The sequence below is a fragment of the Rhinoraja longicauda genome, chromosome 1 (assembly GCF_053455715.1).
Source record: "Rhinoraja longicauda isolate Sanriku21f chromosome 1, sRhiLon1.1, whole genome shotgun sequence".
Lineage (NCBI taxonomy): Eukaryota > Metazoa > Chordata > Chondrichthyes > Rajiformes > Arhynchobatidae > Rhinoraja > Rhinoraja longicauda.
In genome coordinates, this window is record NC_135953.1 from 125,411,382 (window position 1) to 125,432,565 (window position 21,184).

Consider the following 21,184-nt stretch of genomic DNA (forward strand, 5'->3'; position numbering starts at 1 on the left):
GGAAAATGTACAAACTCCGTAAAGACAGCATCTGTAGTCGGAATCGAACCCGGGTCTCCGGCACTGCAAGCGCTGTAAGTCAACAACTCTGCCGCTGAGCCACCGTGCTGCCCAAATGCAGATTTTCCGGCACCCTTGGTTCCAGAGCCTTTCTGCATTATATGTTTTCCCACACCAACAGAGGTCACGTGATAATGATACAATACACCCCTGGCCCGCTACAACATGAGCCGCAACAGCCGTGTGAACCGGTGAAAGATGGGCTCGCTGGTGCAGACAAGCGGAATTGGCACCTAGTTTTTAAGTGAAACGACACAAAGTGCTGGAGTAACTCAGCCTAGTTTGAGGAAGGGTCCCAAAGTCACCTATCTGAATTCTCCAGAGACCCAGACCTGCTGAATTAATCCCGCACTTTGTGTCCTTTCAATGGGTGAAAAGGGGCTCGCTGGTGCACCTTGCGAGTGGGGTCGAAAACTGGGGCTCTAAACGGCCAGGGAGATGGTGCGAGCTGGGGATGGGGATGGGTCGGCAGGTCCGTCCATTATATCCGACATAGTAGGGATATATAAAGGGGTCGTTAAAACGAGGGTTTACTGTATTGTCTTTGCAAAACAGTTAGGAGAGAAGATTGAGTGCATAGCTGATTCTTTCATGATGGAGGGACATGATTGGAAAGAGCACTCGCCTCTCGCAATGACATCTGTGGCCGCTCAGGGAATTTCAACTGAACTCTCATAATTTTATCTGGATTATAGGAGTGGGCGGACCGTCGTTTGCCGGAAAATCAGTGTTCAACGTGCAATATGGAAAATAATCCCATATTTTGGGATTAGTTAATAATTTCTTGAAGAAAACTGTAACACCATAGGATTGTAAATATTATAATTATATCTAAAAAGATGGTTATATGTCCATGGAATAACATACCAGTTAGCCTGACAACAGTGATGAAAAGAATAATAGAATTGCTGTTAAAGGCAAAATAGAAAAAAATCTAGAAATTTAAAAATAAGACCAGTCAGATTTCAATCGGGAAAAGCTTTCACAAACCAGTGAATTCCATGTCAAGATAACAGAAAGAATAAACAAGAGTGATGCAGTCGTAAAATCAATTTGGATGGACTTTTGCATCCATCCATAAAAATCACATAACTTTTCTTTGACATGAATACTACAAAACCCATGAGTTCACCTTGACAAGATTCTGAATCTTTCATCGACTGTCCTTGAGCAGTAAACAGACTAAAAGATGAAGACCAGTGAACCTCTCGCCTCAGTTACAAAACTCGGGTGTTGTATGTTATCCTGTTTTAACATGTTGATTCTCGACAGGCCAGCTTATGTGTAGAGGTAGTTTAGAACAATCCAGATGATTAATTTCTCCTTTACCCTCAGGCAGTTGGTTGCTCACCATAAAGTTCATGCTGTTGGGTGGTTGCAGTGGAAGTACTGGCTACGTGTGCTATCACATGCTGATGTGTGCTGTCACATGCTGATGTGCTGATGAAGCTTTTGTGCATTTTTTTTCTGCAGCAGCATTATAATGTTGAGGACGTCTGGCATCTTTGTTGCTTTCTTTCTCCTTGGCTGACCATATCACTCTTGGATTTTTTCTCGTGAGGATGCACAAACATTTGAAATTCATTGGCTTAAAGCTACCAATGTCTTTCAAACGGGGTCTTTTGTTTTACATGAACGTGATATTTCCACACCAGGCATGCATTCGCAGCACTAATGCAAAATGGAACAATAGTGAGATTCCAGTTGTGGTTAGGTGTGCCCTCTTTTCAAACTTGAAAGCATATGGATGGTATTGCTTTGCCACTGACTACTTTTCAACTTCTCAATGTGGCCCCTTATGGAATGTGCAGTCCAGGGTTACTGCAAGGTTCAAATGGATTTGTTCAATGAGTGGACACTGTTCTAATTAATGTTTAATTCTTTATTTGCAGGTGGAAGAAACTGATTTATGATTTTCTTAATTGATTAGCAGCATTGTAATCTGTCAGCCTATGTAGTGCATCCTCATAGTATGCTCAATCTGGCCAATTTCACTGCTTTGCTATTCTCAATGTATGGATGAAGCTAGGTGCCTTTAAATGAATTAGTTGTTCATTCATGTGAAAAGTATAGAGCCAAAGTATCAATACACTTCCATGGGGTAGACCATATTGCTCTGGTAAATCTTCTCTGCCTCTACACCCTTTTTATAATATAGTGACCAGACCATACACATTACTTGAAATGTGATTTAACTAAGGTACAATACAAATTTTGCATTGTTCCTTTCAGGAATAAATTATTTTTTTGAATTTCCAAAAATTAACTTTATAAAAATAAAAACAAGAACAGTGCGAAAACTCTTCTGACATTCTCAGCATCTGTATATTCATTTGTGTCATATTTAGCAGTGTTTGCAACTGTCCATTAACCAGGCACCCTTGCTAATCTTGTGGCCCCTACGGTGATATTCCTTCCAATACTTGAGGGCTATCCCACCGGAATCCCGCAGTGGAAAGACCCTAGACTGCGGTCCTCCCCAAAGAGCCTTGGGATTGCTTGCACCATTTCAGCACATCCCTTAGCACGTACTCCTAGTTTGGAATGGGCAAGTCGGCAGCATTTCCTGATGGATATCTCACTCTGCTGGGAAGTCAACAAGTTGTGGGCAGACCAAAGAACATCTTTCACCGAGCCCAAATGCCCAATAATTTGGCTAATTTGTGCACAACTTTCAGCCTTTGTACTCTGAGGTCCTCTACTCCACCTACATATATCCATTATAAGTAATAAATTACCTTTCTGTTCTTCCTACTTCAACGCTTATGTGCTGAACTTTGCCAATTATTCATTTATTTGAAGTTGTTTATGCCCCTGTGAGTTGTTGGAATCATCATCTTTGACCTTCGCTGGAAATTTGGCTTCATATATGTAAATTTAGAACACAGTTTTTGATTCCAGTGCCTAAATCAGATGGAAGACCACAACCCACTTTCTTCCACTGTGAATAGGGATGTTTCACTATTACTTTTTGTTCTGCATTCTGGTCAGCTATAATAAATCTATTCTCCTTGCTGCTTTTTCTGACCTTATTTCACTTGTCTTTAAGGGATATCTTATAAAAGACCTTTTGAAAACCTAAATAAATTACATCTACCGTGTAATCGTTGTCCATATTCTCTGCTTCCATCTCAAAAAATTCAATAAGGTTGGCAAACAATATTTTCCACTATGATAACCAGGCTTTCCTGATTTATTTTTCATTTCTAAATATTCTTTATTGTCTCCATTAATATGGTTTTCTTTATGTTCCTGGCACCCATGTTAAGCTGACTAGGGTATAATTCCCTGGACTTTTTGTACTGCCTTTTTAAATATAGGTAATTTGTTAACTAACTGCCAGCCCATAGATACTATAGTTTTTTTAAATGAATTATTAAGTATGTGTAGTAATGCATCTGATATCTCTTCACTAGAGTATTTCAAAATGTGCAAAGGAATCCACTGGATTAGTATTATTCTCTTTGATGTTAACCATTTAATATATATCCTTCTTCAATTTCAAATGCATTCATCATCTCACCTTCGTCATCATCATTGTTCCTCATCTCATCATCCAAAGTAATGTCAACTCATTCCTTGTTAAATGGCAAAATGGAATGATTTAATATTTCTTCCACCTTCCTATAATTACCTGTGGTGTGGTTTCCTATCTATGCCTTGGGGTGGGAGCTGCTTTACATCCTTGTTGTCCACCCTGAATAGTTCTACGGAACTGGCAAAATTTGCAGCAAAGCGTCAACTACGGTACTCTGAAGCACCATTGCCACTTTTGATTGTTATAGTTGATATACGAAAGAAGATCTATGCCTTAATGGCCCTATAGGCCTTACTTTTTCATTGTTGTGTCTGTAACTTAAGACATTGCAGCAATAATTGCCCAAATTCAAGCAAAATATGCTGTAATAAATTATAGAGCTTGTAGAACAAGAAATCAACTCTAGAATAAAAGGTATTGTTCCCATGTATACTGATATATTTCAATAATCACCCACATGTGCAATTCCCCCATATAAAATTGTTGTATATTAGCAAAATGACCATGGTCTGTTTCAGTATCTATTCAGTATCCATTGTTCCTCATATTGACTGAATGCTGAATTCAGCAGCTTTTATATCAGTATTTCACTCAATGTGGATAAAGCATCTTTGCTAAAGCTATTCAGCTTATTGAGAGACCCTTTGTTTGGGTTTTAGCAGTTACTGCTGTAATGATTAGAGATCACGTCTGCTACGATCAATATCCAAAGTGATGTTTCCATTCCATGTCACACTTACCTGGGTACGTCACAGGAGATCTTTCTTCAATGCTGCTTCACTGCTGAAGTGGTGACAGGGCAATACAACCTGCTGCAGGCTTATTTATACACTTCAAGGATTTGGATTGCTCCTACTGTGGCTCTAAATCTGATCTGAATCAGAATCAGAAACCCATTCTGACATTAAACTTTTATGCAAAAGATCCTACAGACAATTCTCCAGTTGCATCTGCCAGTGAAGCCAATCTGTAGTTCATTTCACTATAAATCAAATGACCATTACTGCGTTTGCCAGATGTGTTTACCTCTTTAATCACATTTCTAGCAGAAAACCAATGGGAAAAAACAGAACCGTTGCTGCCTAGTAGTTTATTCAAAAATTCAGTACTTTTAGATGTTATACTGAAGGTTTTTAGAGGTCCACATCAATCAATATGAAGATACCTATAAAAAGAAAGCATATTGATAATTGTGTAGGTGGTTTCAAACCACAAATAGGTGTTCTCATGTATTATTGCCATTATCGTGGGAGCAATTATCATGCTCATTCTTCAACTTCAGTATTTGATACTTGACTGAATGGATGGATGGAATAGAACTAGCCATTACATTATTCTGGTTAGGATGATCGTGCCCTTTAGAAATATCCTCATATTAGACGAAGATGGATATAATGGGGCTCAGACCAGCATCAGAGTTATATAAGAAGATAACTGCAGATGCTGGTACAAATCGAAGGTATTTATTCACAAAATGCTGGAGTAACTCAGCAGGTCAGGCAGCATCTCGGGAGAGAAGGAATGGGTGACGTTTCGGGTCGAGACCCTTCTTCAGACTGATGTCAGGGGGGCGGGACAAAGGAAGGATATAGGTGGAGACAGGAAGATAGAGGGAGATCTGGGAAGGAGGAGGGGACGGGAGGGACAGAGGAACTATCAGAGTTAGTATGGAATGTACCACTGGAATACTGAAGGAAAGATCCTTTTGTATGGAGCATTCGAGGAGGAGTGTTGGTGATGAAAATTTTTAATTGTCATCAGCAGCAGCTACCTGTACAATTCTGCCAGACAAGTCATTGAGAAAATAGAATGGTGCAGCATTTCAACGCCATTTTTTGATTAACAAAAATTGATCTACCTCAGCTTTGAAAGTTAAATTCTGTTTTTGAAGAAGAGAATTTCAAATTTATTTTGTTTGGTTTGTGAGAAAGTAGGTTCTCGATGTACTCCTGAATGCCTCAACTCTAATTTTAAAGTTAAATCCCCATTCTTTTTGATTGATCAAGAGGAAAGAGTTTCTTCATTACTAGCACATAATTTATTTTAGAAACCTTAATTAAGTCAGCTCCCTTTCTTGGATACTCAACTATAATAGAAGGTTGTTGAACCACTGTCCCAATTTAGCACAAATTATTCTGATAGATCTAACTGGCCCAGTAATTTGATAGGAGCAATCAGATTGGACAAATTATTCCAACCGTTGATTTGCCATCTGCGGTACTAACAATCTGTGAGAACAGACTGAAAAATATATCTGTTACAGAGAAAGTCCAATGTCACTGCTCTTTGGACACCTCCAAGTCTGTTAAAATCCAACAACAAAAGATTTATTTAACTGAATGTCCAAAGTTTTAATTTTTTTTCTTCAATTTTTGGGATGTGAGTGTTGCTGTGAAGACCAACATTTATTACTGCTGGAGTTTTGCCCTCTTGATCAGCTATAATTCTTCTGTGAAAGATACTGATTAGGGATGTAGACCCACCTCCTCCTGGATTGATTATAAGGGTCGAATGGGAGATATACTGGACCATAGAGCGATAGTTTGTTTTGGAATGCATTCCTTTGTCTCTGATGGTTCACAATATCTCCATGATATGCAGTATTTGAACAGCTAGATATGTTCTGAGTTAATCTATTTAGTGTGATGATAATGCCAGAATACATTATGGAGAGTAGCTTTTGTGTTTAAATGAAATTTGTCCCCATGAGGACTCTGTGATGTTCGTTCCTCTCGACATTTTGATGGATTGATGAATCTGCAAAAGGTGGATAGTAATCGACAAGGTCAAATCAGTTTTCTTCCTTGCCTTTGTTCATTCACCACCTGCTGCAGTCTATCTTTGACAGTTGTGTTCTTTTCTTGGTCATGGCTAATGAAGTTCATTCTGTAGTACTGCCACTTGCAGTGATTTGTTATATTCAGTAATGAATAGCAATGATTCATCAGCAGCAGGAAAACGGTAGGTTGTAATCAGAATGTCCATGTTTAACCTTATGCCTTGAGTCTTCATGGGGTCAATGCTGAGAGGTCCCAGTGCTATTCCTAGATATAATGTACATCTTTGGTGCTTTGTACTACTGCAGAGAGGATGTACTCAGGAAGCTTCACAAGTGACTCTCGCACATTGTCTCGAAGGTGTGGTTGTTTGAGTATATCTAGCAGCAACTTGATTAGTTTGTGGGACAGTTTTCCCCCTTTGCACCTCCGTTCATGGGGGGAGCTTTGCAGACTTATTGGGGTCTGTATTTGGTTCTGCAGGCAATGGTAGGTGGCCTGTTCAGTTTTATCCCTTTTCTGCTTTAATGTGGTGATTTGATACAACTGAATGACTTCCTAGGCTATTTCAGAGGAAAATTAAAAATTAACCATGTTGGAGTTACATAAAGTCCAGGTAACAGTGATAGATTTCTAGCTTTGAAGAACATCCATGAACCCAGTGTTTTGCAGACATTCCGGTAGTTCCCTGACCCTGCTTATGTAAACATTCAATTAATTCTGGTCTGGCTTCAGTGCATTTGTACTTCAGGCTTGACCTTCTACGAAAGCACTTGAGCAACATGTTAAGTCTCACAAAATTTTCATAGCAATGCCAATAATAAACATAGCTTTTTCTGGAACAGTCACTGACCAAAAGCAAGGATCTACCTTTTAAATATATTTCCATAATCTCCTATCAAGCTGTAATCCATATTTATAAGCATTTGCTCATTTTGCCTAAATCCTTATAATTTTCCAAACAAAATTTTAAATGGATATTGATAAAACTTTTTAAGCATTTACCAACCAAGCATTAACCGTGAGAGGGGAGATCCACATCTGTCTTACCCAAAGGGAAATTATTAATATATCTTCTCTTGTATGGACCTGATTGTTTACCTAAGATTGTTATTTCCATAACCTTGGTTTAAATACCAAGTTTGCATTTTGCACTTCTCACTTTAAATACCCAAATCATGTATCACTTGGAATTTCTCCCAGCAATAAAAGTAATTACCCTATTTTTAATCAATCTTTTGTGAAGAGATTTATAGTCTTTACCCTGAACTTGCTTCACGCAATAGAGACAAATACTATTTTTCAATAAATAAAAAGGTCATACAGCGTTGAGGACTGGCAATATTTTTATTGAAGTCTTCATGGGGTCAATGCTGAGAGGTCATTGCAGTTACATTATTTTACAGAATAATGTAGCCTTATATTTTCCCCCAATTTTATTTATTTCAAATTAAAATGAGTAGAAGCCGAATGTAATTGGCAATAAGAAACGCGAGTTAATATTGCAGCCTCACATCGGCATCAGATATTTTCAAATAAACCTTTACAAATTGAAATGAAAATTTTATTTCCACTGTGTGCCTCACACAGAAAATATTCTGTTCTGTGGCATTTCCCAAACCATTCATCCAATATTAGCGAGACTGTCAAAAAGGATTGCTGGGTCTTTCGAGATACGGGGCTTAACTATTTCCAGAGGTATAGTTTCAAACACATAGTTTGCAGTTACCGAGGAGACTTTCCATTCACTTGTTCGGGCTGGATGACACATTGGTTGAGAAGCCAGCATCTACCTCGATATGTATTCATTCCTCGCTCTATGTCATCCGTTTTTTAAGTTCGATAACTATTTTTTTGACAATATACACTACTAAAAAACATTTAAAAACATTATCAATAAGTAACTCTAATATAATTCAACACAGATGCGTGGAAGCACAACAGAAAGATCTTGTTTGGATCTACATTGAAAATAGGACTCAACGCAATTCATTGCGCCCACGCTCGGCGGCTATGCAGATTGCACGGTTCGATTTAAAAAAAAGAAATAAACAAACACATTTGGAAGCAGCATTAATTAGTCTGCACTAATTAGTGACATGGCTTTCCTGCAACCTCTCGGTGCACATTAGTGCGGTCGCGCGTCCAGGGCCCAGCCGCGAGCCGCGGCCGTTGGATCCTTCGTTCAAAAACGGATCCAGGGCCAACGATCGATCGAGCGAGCGCGCGCCCGCCCGCCCGCCCGCAGGCCAGCGTCTGCAACGCCAGACTGTTGCTGCACATGGAAGCAGCAGCCATCCTGTGAGAGATGTTTCCTCCCCTCGCTGTCGCTCCGCCCCGGTCCCGCCTGCTGACGCTGACGCCTGTCCGGCCGTGAAGCCGAAATCGCGGTGTGGAGGCGCGGGGAGACGTGCACACGCCGAGGCGGCGGCGGCGGAGGAGGAGGAGGACGACCGGCGCTGCTCTCTTGCCCGGAGATGGGGCTGTTGGAGCTCGTGAGGAGGCAGTGGTTCCTGATAGGCATCGTGCTGGTGATCACCGCGGCCAAACTGCACCCATCGGTGGGCATGCATGGAGGTGAGTCTCGATGATGGCTGTGGGAATAGTGTCAGACGGGAGTAGATGCTGAGCTGTCCAAGGCAGAAGGTGAACCGGCACAGGCCCTTCCTTGTGTGTGTGTGTGTGTGAACATCGTTCAGGGACTAACTTATTCTCGCAGACAAGCCCGGGACTGCCCTCGATAGCCGGCAGAAAGGGAGCATTGCTTGAATTTGGCTCTGCATGCGCATTGTACACATCACAAACGCTGAGGTACACGGCGCTTTAAAACACGATTCTGAAAAGGATCTCTAATCACAGTGTGCCCATCCATCATGGCGTTGATAATATTTTTTATTGTCTTACAAGGAATGAAGATTACCTTTAAATATGGTCCTGAGTATTCTCAACAATCGTGAACTGTATTTATATAGCACTTTTCTGTGGCCATCCCAAACCACTTCGTGCGTTGAAATGTACTTGCTGTTACAATGAGGCAAACGGGTCAGCCAATTTCCCCAATGTCAATATCCATTTTTTTAAAACGTGTTAGTTTGGGGATAATTATTTTTCTGTGGTACTGGGGCTAACGTCCTTTGAGGTGGTGGGAAAGGTCTAAAATAACTCTTGGATTAAATGTCTCGTACAAGAGGTGGCACTTCTCCCTCAATAATATTAGAATGACAATTTTTAAAATGTTGTCAAGTCTCTGGAGTGTAATTTGAATATGCAACTATCCAACTTGGAGAATGTCACTCATGCCAGTATAAAATACTCCTTAACCTGACTGAAACTGACTGACTAATGAGCTTAAAGTGACTGAAACTTAAAAAAAACATTTTTTAATTACATGCTGTTCATCCTCTTTTTTGTATGGGGTTAAAGAGAATGTATTGTCTTGATATTGATTTTATTTGACTATATACTTGTATTGATTTAATAATTAAAGTTAGAATGTTCTTATTCCAGCTTATTGTGGAAATATTCTGTGCTGTTGATTAGCATGATAGATATATTTTAACTTTGGCTACCTTTCCTTGGGTAAACATTTTGGCCAGAATAAGGTAACAAGGCTTCCTGGTGTGTTGATCAGATGTTGGCCTTTGGGAATTATTATCTCAACAAACTGACCAGCTCTGATCACTTTTAATCCTTTACAATTTCTATACTTGCCCCTTTCAGAATTTTGAGTATGCAACTTGACAACTAGTGAACGTTAATTTATTACGTTATAAATGAAGTCAAAATGTACTAGCCATTTGATAACATTCATTTGTATGTTCATTGCACTATTGTAAAATAAAAGTATCTTGGCCAATGCCTTCTTCAAACAACATTATTAAGAACACAAATATATTGTAAACTATAAACTCTTATGTTTATGTATTCTAAGCATAAAATATTATATGTTTATAATATATTATAAACATAAATTATTATTAAATACTTTGCAAACTTTTGCAAGCATTGATTGAAATTTACCTAATTTAAGCTAAGATCAGGCTGCACAGCAGGTATCATAATAATAAAGCTATAAACTAACCAAATAGAAACTATGAAGCATTTTTACTTTTGAAGATATCTGATGTTTCACTTCAATATTTTGCTTAAATGTTCTGTGTTTCATAGTATTTGAATTTAACAAAAAGATTGTTTTGTAAACCTGGTCTTTTTAAGTTATCGATAGGTAAACAATGCCATTTAAAACCAAAATATATCTATCATTTGCCTGGAAATTGCAACACTTCATTAATTAGCTCTTTTACATTTGAGGTCTGATTTTTGTTTTGTATATATAATATTTTTAAAATATATTTGGGCTTGATGTTTATCTACATATGCCACAAATGCAGAAAGGCTACAAAATGGCTATTTTACTTTTTAATAGGGCCATTGAAACCAGAAATCACGATAACTTATGTTGCTGTTTCAACGATATTTTTCAACAGTGGGCTCTCATTAAAGACTGAGGTAAGCTTTCATAATTCAGAAGTAATGGAGTCAAAGTACAACATTCTAATCTGGAGTATTAACAAACACCAAAAATAATCCCGCAATATTTAAGCCGCTGTTTCATTTCAATAAGTTGTATGATGTGTCAAAAGATAATTATAATTTTGTCTTCTATATCCAGAATATTAGAACAAAAATATATCCAAAAAATTAATTCTGGATCCCGAGATATGTATAGAAACATTTGACAACATTCAACAGTTGCATATTAGAGGTGCCATGGAAAACATTATTTTGGTTCCAATGAAAGTTAAAAAAAAAAAAATCCCATTCTATTTGTCTCACCGTGGAATTTCTGCATATCTTGTTATTTTGTAGCATTTTGTGGTTTTGTATTTAAAAGTGCTTTTTAAAAAAAATTGACTCGTTTCAATATTCTGTTTACTACTTTGAAATATTTGGAACAAATTGCAGTAACGTTTTGCGTTAGAAAATCTAAAGTCTACTTCAAGAAATTAGTAAACATTATCTGCTGAGCTCCATGTATTCAAAGTTATTTTCCAATAATATAAGAACAATTTATTTGTTCAAAGGAAGATTAATTTTATCCTGTATGCAATCCTTGAGTGAGTTGCAGCATATGTTTACATTTCAACCAGGAAGTCATAGATCGAGTATTAATCCAAACTCTTCTTGATTAATTCTGTCTTTTGGACAACTACTAAATCGTGTCCTCGCATAATGATTTGGTAAGGCAGTAATGATTTTGTGGAACAACTTGAAGAAAGGTAGAAGTGTCCCCTTAGTCTCCATATATCTCAACCAACATCACTAAATCACATTATAAGGTTATGTTTGGTTGCCCTTTATGATAAATTGCTTTGAGGCTACATTTTATACCACATTTCAAAAGTTATTTCATTGGATCTGTTCATACACATGCAAGCTTAGATATTTCCCCATTTATTTTTTTTACTTTGTACAGTATGGACTATACTTTAGCTGCCAGGGGATGCAGGAAGATAGCTTTGAGTTACAGTTGTTTCTTGTTTGCTTATCCTCTCCCATAAAGAAGTGCTTGATTTGTGTTTGGTTGCCATGAAGATTCTTTGGTTAAATACCATGATGATAGAAAAGAAACATTGGTTACCCGCAGACAAAAAAGTGCACAGTGACAGTGCCTAGGAAATCTGTTAGGTTTTCTACTAACTTTGTCAGGGTCATATGTGGTGACTATTTGCATACCTTGGGTATGCACACAGAGAATTTCACTGTGCCTTGACACATGTGACAATAAGTATTCCATTCCATCTAGCTCCCAAGCAATCGGAGTAATTTTTCCTTGTTGCATTGCCACATTAAAATCATCGCACGGAATTGAAAAGTGCCCTATTTTTGTTTTTGTAAAGGAATGGTAGTCTGAATTTTATTGGTTGTAAATTAAGCATATAACTTGGAGTAGTTGTAAGTCTTCTAAATATCATGGAAAACTTTTCCAGATTTGAATTACTGTTAATTAAGTGAGAATACAATTAGCAGATGTCAGTCTGAATTGCCAAGTTATGGGTGCCAACATATCTGTCACTCTTTTCTGTCTGTCACAGGACAGAGTTCAATGGCAGAGCTGTGTCCTGCTAGGGCTTTCCAGCAGGATAATTTATCTTGGCACACCTAAACCAGCTAGACCTGATATTCTGTGTAAATGTATTGTCATTTGTGCGCAGCATAATCACAGAATGAGCAATGAAGTAAAAATAGCTTATTTTTGTAATGTTGGCAGAAGATGAAGTTAAACCTATGCATTTAAAAAAAAGATAACACGACTTTCACTTCTTCACACTTATTTTGAAAAGCCCTCAATGGAAACACCTCAATGGTGGAACAATATGTAAGACTAAATTGTGTGCTCATGTGTCTGCCCTATAACTTGTGTCCCTGGATCTTTGACTGAGAAATTAGAATATTGTCACTGAGCCAAGATTAAACTGTTTATAATATTTGGTTGAACAACAGATTAAATGTATGCAAAAATTCTTGGTTATTTGTGATAGTGCCCTGATTTTTTAATATCTATGGCTTTATAGATTTTGGATATTAAATATTCTAACTCAAAGGAACAATTTTTGTGTTTTTTCATCACTATGAGGTTTGTTTGGAAAATAAATGAGCGTTAAAAAATTAACAAAAAATGTTTTTGTGTAAAATTCTGTTATTTTAAGATTTATTCAAGTATTGTTTTTCTCTCTTGTGTTTCAGGAGCTGACTAATGCTTTGATGCATGTCAAACTCCACATGTTTGTACAGACCTTTACCCTTGCATTTTTCCCGAGTGCTATTTGGTTTTTTCTTAAATTATTAGCTTTGACATCAATAAACCCATGGCTTTTAAAAGGGTAAGGCTTTTACTTCTACATTTGCTTTTATTATGTGCCAATGTCTGATGTTTTAAAATTAAATATTAGTTTGTTATACATTTTCCAATGCAGAAGGTTCGAGAGTGATTGCAATCTTGTAAAATGTTCATCTATATGATTGTTAGTTTGCTGTGAAGATTCATGCAATATTTCCACCTAACGAACGTAATTAGAAATGGAAGAATGAGAAAATATTGGCAAAGAAAATATTGAACATCTTCCAATTTGGCTTGGAAACTTAATGAGAATTTAATAGTGGGTGTAAAATTTTATCTATTTAGTTAAAGTCAATACATTTATTTTCTTTGGAAGGAAACATTTACTGGACTCTGAGTACAGTGTTGTCTCAGTTGCAGATATTGAGAAATACAACCTTTCCCCCTGCCCCTCTTCCCCCCCCCCTCCCCCAGGCATTGACCTGTGTGTGTAAAACAGACCTGACATTATGTCTGTATACATCTCCAGCAACTGGAGATCTCTAAAGTAACATTCACGTTTAATATCTGCACAAGAGTCACATTGTGGACTCCTGTTTTTTGTGTGGAATAATTACAAAAACTGCTCATTACTTCACAAAAGGCTAGTATTTCCATTAGAAATTCGAGAGTGAGTAATAATTTGAAGATATAGAGACAAATGGATTACAGCGGGGTAAATGAGTGTTATTGTTAGTGCAAAAAAAAAAGCAATGTCCGCGAAAGATTAACTGCACTGTTGCAATACAACTTTACCTGGCCAGAAGATTCAGGTGCAATAGTCAATTCTGGCCTGTTAATCTATTTAATTTAGTGTTTGTGAATGTCCAAAAAGTTGGTACAAATTGTAATTAATTTATTGTAATTAATTTATTAGCCAAGTATGTAAAAACATACAATGAATTTGATTTGCCGTACAGTCATACCAAAACAGCAACAAGCCACACAACTACATAAAGATTAGCATAAACATCCACCACAGGGCACTGTGATGGAAGGCAATAACGTATTATCATCTTCCCTCCTTTTCTCCCGTGGTCAGGGCAGTCGAACCGTCCGCAGTCGGGGCGATCGAAGCTCACGCAGCTGGCGATCGAAGCTCCCGCGTTGGGGTGATTGAAGCTCCCACGATCGGGGCGGTCGAAGCTCCTGCGGTTGGAGCTCCAGTCGACTCCCAGCAAAGTCAACACCCAGCAAAGAGACCGCCAGGTCCACAATGTTAGGCCGCAGTGCGGATAGAGATACGATACGGAAAGAGTCTAATCTCCGTTGAGGAAAGAGATAGAAAATGTTCACCCCCCCCCCCAACCCCCCACATAATACAAAATTAACGATACACTAAAACATACATTTAGCAACAGACTAAAAACGGCAAAAGAAAAAGATGAGACAGACTGTTGGCGAGGCTGCCATCGTATGGCGCCACCCGTATATCCTTGGATCTCAGAAAAATATGCAAGCCAGCTTTACGTTTATACCAAGAGCATGACATTATTCTTACACTGAATGAGTGCAAAATTGCCTTACGGAGCATGCATCAAATAGCAATGTTCTTGCAAAATAGAGCACTGCTTTCAAATGAAGCCCTCTTTTATGTGGAAATGTAAACGGGTAGCTAGCCCAGTTCATTTTTTATTTTTTATTTAAAATTTTGCCAAATTTAGAAATCAAAACTAATACTGGTAATCACAGATAATGGACATCTCAGGTAATAAAATAGCTTGGGTATGACCCTGATTTATAATGAGGCTTGTGTCACAGAAGAGATGTTAGGAAGAGTTTCCATCATTTCTGCATCTTTTTACTTCAGAATTAAATTATACATTAAGTACAGATTTTGGAAATCCATATATTTCAACTTGAAACTTAACATTACAAACATTTTAAAACTGTACAACTGGCTGCTTGTGCAGGGTGGGACAAGGTATCAATTACGTCATGCTGTTGATATCTCATTGTTGAAGTCTTGCTTGATGTTTTTTTTAACACTAATGTAAAACATGATCACAAATTTTGATCTTCAGCTTCCTTCAGAGACTTTCAAGACCGGGTATTCAGTAATTATAACAACAGATAATGTAAAACATTAAGAAAGCATTTTATTCTATTTGGGTTCAAAGCATTAAATTGTTTTTGATAATAAACCACTAAATATTTAAATTAGCTTAACTAATGTCACTGATGAATCAAGAGTCAAGAGTGTTTTATTGTCATATGTCCCAGATAGAACAATGAAATTCTTACTTGCTGCAGCACAGCAGAATATGTAAGCATAGTACACTGTAAACAATATGATAAACGAGAGAAAAAAAAGTTCAGTGTGTGTATGCACGGTAGCGCAGCGGTAGAGTTGCTGCTTTACAGCGAATGCAGCGCCGGAGACACAGGTTCGATCCTGACTACGGGTGCTGCACTGTAAGGAGTTTGTACGTTCTCCCCGTGTCCTGCGTGGGTTTTCTCCGAGATCTTCGGTTTCCTCCCACGCTCCAAAGACGTACAGGTATGTAGGTTAATTGGCTGGGTAAATGTAAAAATTGTCCCTAGTGGGTGTAGGATAGTGTTAATGTGCGGGGATCACTGGGCGGCACGGACTTGGAGGGCCGAAAAGGCCTGTTTCCGGCTGTAGATATATGATGATATGATATGATATATACACATGCTCACAAGTACACACACACACACTCTCAAAAAACAAACAATAGTAGTGCAATAATAATAATAATCTGTTGTAGTTCAGAGCTTATTTGAGAATGTAGTGTTTAATAGCCTGATGGCTGCAGGGAAGAAGCTGTTCCCGAACCTGGACGTTACAGTTTTCAGGCTCCTGTACCTTCTTCCCGATGGCAGGGGTGAAATGAGTGTGTGGCCAGGATGGTGTGAGTCTCTGATGATGCTTGCTGCCTTTTTGAGGCAGCGACTCTGATAGTGTCCCCAACGCTTTGCAGTCTTTTCCGCTCCTGGGCGTTCAAGTTGCCAAACCAGGGCATGATGCAACCAGTCAATATGCTCTCTACTGTACACTGTACTGGAATTAGATGTTTGTCGATTACGATGTAATTCTGTGACACCTCTTAAGAGGTTACATTTGTGCAAGACAATATCTTTTGTTGTAATTAGAAAATACTTCCCATGTAACTGTGTATTTGGGCTTCTGTTCCAGTTTGCAGACTGTTGGCTGTATGCCGCCCCCAGTGTCATCTGCAGTAATCCTAACTAAAGCAGTTGGTGGAAATGAGGTGAGTGTGACTTATGTTTGGGTTATTGTAAATGTATTGGAGATGAGTTCCTGCAAAATGATTATATTTCCTTTTAATTATTTTGTGGTTTAATTTGTGTGTTCTATTTGGGATCGTAGCATTATCATTTTTTATTAATAATCCACTAGATAATTAAAGCTGCTTGAATAATGTCACTGATGAATAGTATTGGAATTAGATGTTTGCCGAATACAAGTGAAATTAACTTGTAATTTTATTTAAGGTTGGATTAATTTTAGTTGTGCTTTTTGATTTCCAGGAGACAAAAGGAATGTAACAACATTTCAGTCCATCCTTTGCCACCTATGTAACTATTAAATTAGTTTCCCTTGTTGAACTCCCCTTTACAATATTCCTATTTTCTAACTCATGGGAAATATTGCATGTGTACTTTGTTAATGTATCCATATAGTGGAATAAAGTGTCTAATTGCTCTTGTTAGTGATTAGCCTCGTTCTGGAGGAGGTGAATCCATGGTGTTGTTGGGCAGGAATTTTTAAAATTTAGAGCGAGCAACAAGGGAGGTCTGATGCTATACTTCCAATATGTATATGGCTGTAAAGGACAAGCAGGAATTAGCACCCCTCCCAAGCCTTCCGAATTTGGCGGAAAGTTTCCGCTTTCTTATTTCATTTCCGCCATTCCGATTTCACCTCACATTTTTCCGCAAAACAGTCGGTAATTGCAATATGTTAATTCGGCTGCTAGGGGTTCCGCGAGAAATACCCCTCGCCCTGGAGGTCTCCCCGAAAATGAGGCACCTTGGCTGGGCAAGGCAGCCAATCTCGACCTCATCGGGACTTCCATGGCCAATTTGTCAACTCGGCTGCTAGAGGTCGCTGGGGGTTTTGAGAGAAATCCCCCCGCCCTGGAAGTCTCCCCGAAAATGTGGCATCCAGGCTGGGCAAGGCAGCCAATCTCGACGCACGGTAGCGCAGCAGTAGAGTTGTTGCTTTACAGCGAATGCAGCGCCGGAGACTCAGGTTCGATCCTGACTACGGGTGCTGCACTGTAAGGAGTTTGTACGTTCTCCCCGTGACCTGCGTGGGTTTTCTCCGAGATCTTCGGTTTCCTCCCACACTCCAAAGACGTACAGGTATGTAGGTTAATTGGCTGGGTAAATGTAAAAATTGTCCCTAGTGGGTGCAGGATAGTGTTAATGTACGGGGATCACTAGGCGGCACGGACTTGGAGGGCCGAAAAGGCCTGTTTCCGGCTGTATATATATGATGATGATGACCTCATTGCGACTTCCATGGCCGATCGGTGGGTTGAATTTGCAACCTGCGGCCAGGGCTCTGGAAGTCCAGCCCAGCTGGAGTCAGCACAATCATCCCCAGAGCCGACTTCCTTGACCTGCTGGATAAACCAGCAAAGCGTTGGAACCAAGAGTGCCAGAAAATCAGTGGTGGAACTGTAATGAGTAAATATTAAATTTAAGTGCAAGATTATATAACTACATTAATTAATTAAGACCGGGTTAAAATATAAAACACAGCAGAAAAGCCAATGACCACCTTTTTGGGCTGATTGTCAAATAATATGTGAATTTACTTCAACAAGTACTTCCGTATGCTTGGTCAAGTCACATATCAAATCTTTCTTCATAGCTTAGTCATACATTTTATGACCATTGTTCTTTTATCCAATACCAAGAGAATTGGGATGTGTAAGGAAAAAGAAAAAACAAAACAAAACAGTTTTTACTTTGTGTTGCAAAAAGTATCTCTGTTCATTAACCTTTCTATAAATAGCAGAATACACTCGTGATAGGCCTGATATTGTACATGTAGTCAAAGAACTACAGACTGTTGGAAATAATAGTAGTTTTTCACACATGAATGTAGCACAACGCGTATGCGTATTTGGCATGCATCCCTTTTTTGCTGGAAAGTTACGTGCCATATTATGAATTTTTATGTAAAATTCTGAATTTTGGACATCAAAATTATGAATTTGTAAAATCAAATGTTGGTAGGTCTGAATTAGCATTCACCAACTTTTGCTATCCTTGTACTTCTCGGTGAAATAGGTCACAGATATAGGAGCTAATATTGCAATAAGCTAGGCAAGTAACTGTAGTTTATTTTGTAGATGGTACACACGGCAGTCACATTGTGCTGTTAATGGATGTCGACATTTAAGGGATGAAAGGGGTGCTGATCAAGTGGCTGGCTTTGCCCTAGATAGTGGTGAGTTTCTTGAATGTTGTTGCTATACTTATCCACACAAGTAGATGGTATCCTGTTACACTTCTGACACTTGCGCTGTAGATGATATCGAGAGGTGAGCTATTCACTTTAGGATGATGTATTCTAGGCATAATGTTTGCATGTCTGGTCAGTTGAGTGTTGGCACAGTCTTGAAAATCAAGATGTTGATGGTGTGGTATTTGACAGTGCTAATATAGTTAAACATCAAGAATTAGTAGTTAGATTTACTTTTGCTGAAGATGGTCATTGCTTGATGCTTGCACGGTACAAATGCTATTTACCATTTATTAACCCATGCTTGAATGTTGTTTGGCACATAGGCATGGACTGCATCATTTTCATATGAGTTTTATTTTTTAATGAAATTGAACAAACTGTGTTTGTTATTACAGCAGTAGCATGTAGATGGAAAATAAAGCAGAGGTTTTCAGAACATGCTGTTGCCAGTGTGGGGCTTCTTTATTTTACAAAAGTACACTGTTCTCGTTGGCTTGCATTCGCATTGAGCATTGTATTGTCAGTAAGCTTGGTTACATTGGACTTTTCATCTGAACGTTAATATGAATTGCAAATAGTTGAAGGCCTAAAGCTGATCCACTTGGCAGCAGCTGCAATATTAAACATGTTGTTAACGTAGTTAACATGCAAAAAGTTTGCTAAGCAGGTAATACTGCTGTCAGCTCAGTGCCGTCACATTTTCCAGATCATTATTTGCTTTGAATAGTCTTCCTAACACCCCACAGTGAGGTATATGAATCAACAAGGCCCTTTTCCGCAGTCTACATTCTGGTCTTTTCTTGCTTTAGCTCAGATGGTCCAGTGTAGTTCAGTGTTGAAACCATTAATTCAAAATCAATAGTTCAGTGAATTTTTTTTTTCCTGGGATTCTTGTCCATCTAGATCAGAGGTGTCAGTCATTTTATGTCACGGGCCAGAATGGGCGAAATGCAACATGCGGGCCGGATCAGTTGTGCACGCGCAAACGCACACGTGAATGCACGCGGGCGTGCGCCCACATCTTTTGTTGCCTTTGTTTGTTTCAACCTGCTCTCATGTGTCTCGGTCTCTGCTATAACTACAAAGTGTTTCACTTTACAAATTATGTTTCTTATGAAGAAGATTGCCTAGCAAGCATTATTTTTATGATAGGTATCTAGATGTGGAAATAATGTTTCTAGTCATTGGAGAGTCTAGGACCAGAGGTCACAGCATCAGAATAAAAGGTCATACATTCAAAATGGAGATGAGGAGGAATGGGTGGTGAATCTGTGGAATTCATTGCTACAGATAGCAGTGGAGGCCAAGACATTGGGTATTTTTGAGGCAGAGATTGATAGGTCTTGATTAGGTTGCAGGGAGAAAGAAGACAATAGAATGTGGTTGAGAGAGAAAATAGATCAGCCATGGTTGAATGGCAAAGTAGACTTGATGGGCTAAAGGGCCTAATTCTGTTCCGCTGAATAATAGGCTTCCTACAGTGTTTATGTTTTGCCCTCAATGGGCTGGTTGGGTGGTGAGCAGCCAAACATCAGCTACCTGGCATGGTGAAAGATGGTCTGTCCATCATCTCACCTGAAGGCCCCGCTCCCCATAGAAACATAGAAAATAGGTGCAGGAGGAGGCCATTCGGACCTTCGAGCCAGCACCGCCATTCATTATGATCTTGGCTGATCATCCACAATCCGTAACCTGTGCCCAACTTCTCCCCATATCCCTTGATTTCACTAGCCCCCAGAGCTCTATTTAACTCTCTCCTAAATTCATCCAGTGATTTGGCCTCCACTGCCCTCTGTGGCAGAGAATTCCACAAATTCACAATTCTCTGGGTGAAAAGGTTCCTTCTCACCTCAGTTTTAAATGGCTTCCCATTTATTCTAAGATTGTGGCCCCTGGTTCTGGACTCCTCCAACATTGGGAACATTTTTCCTGCATCTAGCTTGTCCAGTCGTTTTATAATTTTATATGTCTCTATAAGATCCCCTCTCATCCTTCTAAACTCCAGTGAAGACAAGCCTAGTCTTTTCAATCTTTCCTCATATGACAGTCCCGCCATCCCAGGGATCAATCTCGTGAACCTACGCTGCATTGCCTCAATTACAAGGATGTCCTTCCTCAAATTAGGAGACCAAAACTGTACACAATTCTCCAGATGTGGTCTTACCAGGGCCTTATACAACTGCAGAAGAACCTCTTTACTCATATACTGAAATCCTCTCGTTATGAAGGTCAACATGCCATTAGCTTTCTTCACTGCCTGCTGTACCTGCACGCCAACTTTCAGTGCAAGGACACCCAGGTCTCGCTGCACTTCCCCCTTACCTAACCTGACACCATTGAGATAATCCTTCTCCTTATGTCTTTCTTCCTTCCCCTCACATCCTCTCCCTTCACCTCTCATATCCTTCTCTACCCTCACCTTCTCCCTCACCTGCCCTCTCCCTTTCCTCAGCCTATCCCCC

At 39.1% G+C, this 21,184-nt stretch overlaps 1 protein-coding gene across 4 annotated transcripts in view; it reads left to right on the forward strand.

Moving 5' to 3' along the window:
* The first annotated feature begins 8,750 nt into the window (after positions 1 to 8,750).
* Positions 8,751 to 21,184, forward strand: part of slc10a7 (solute carrier family 10 member 7) — a 121,044-nt gene continuing 108,610 nt past the window's right edge. For 2 of the 4 annotated variants that reach the window (XR_013547707.1, XM_078406143.1), the window contains exons 1-4: positions 8,751 to 8,952; positions 10,802 to 10,884; positions 13,123 to 13,259; positions 16,416 to 16,491. Coding sequence is in view for 2 of the 4 variants with exons in the window: in XM_078406143.1 (XP_078262269.1) it covers positions 8,853 to 8,952; positions 10,802 to 10,884; positions 13,123 to 13,259; positions 16,416 to 16,491 (396 nt within the window). In the remaining 2 variants the exon portion in view is untranslated. Of the gene's footprint in view, positions 8,953 to 10,801; positions 10,885 to 13,122; positions 13,260 to 16,415; positions 16,492 to 18,606; positions 18,705 to 21,184 lie in introns of all 4 variants that reach the window. The other 2 variants (XR_013547708.1, XM_078406153.1) reach the window with 2 other exon arrangements.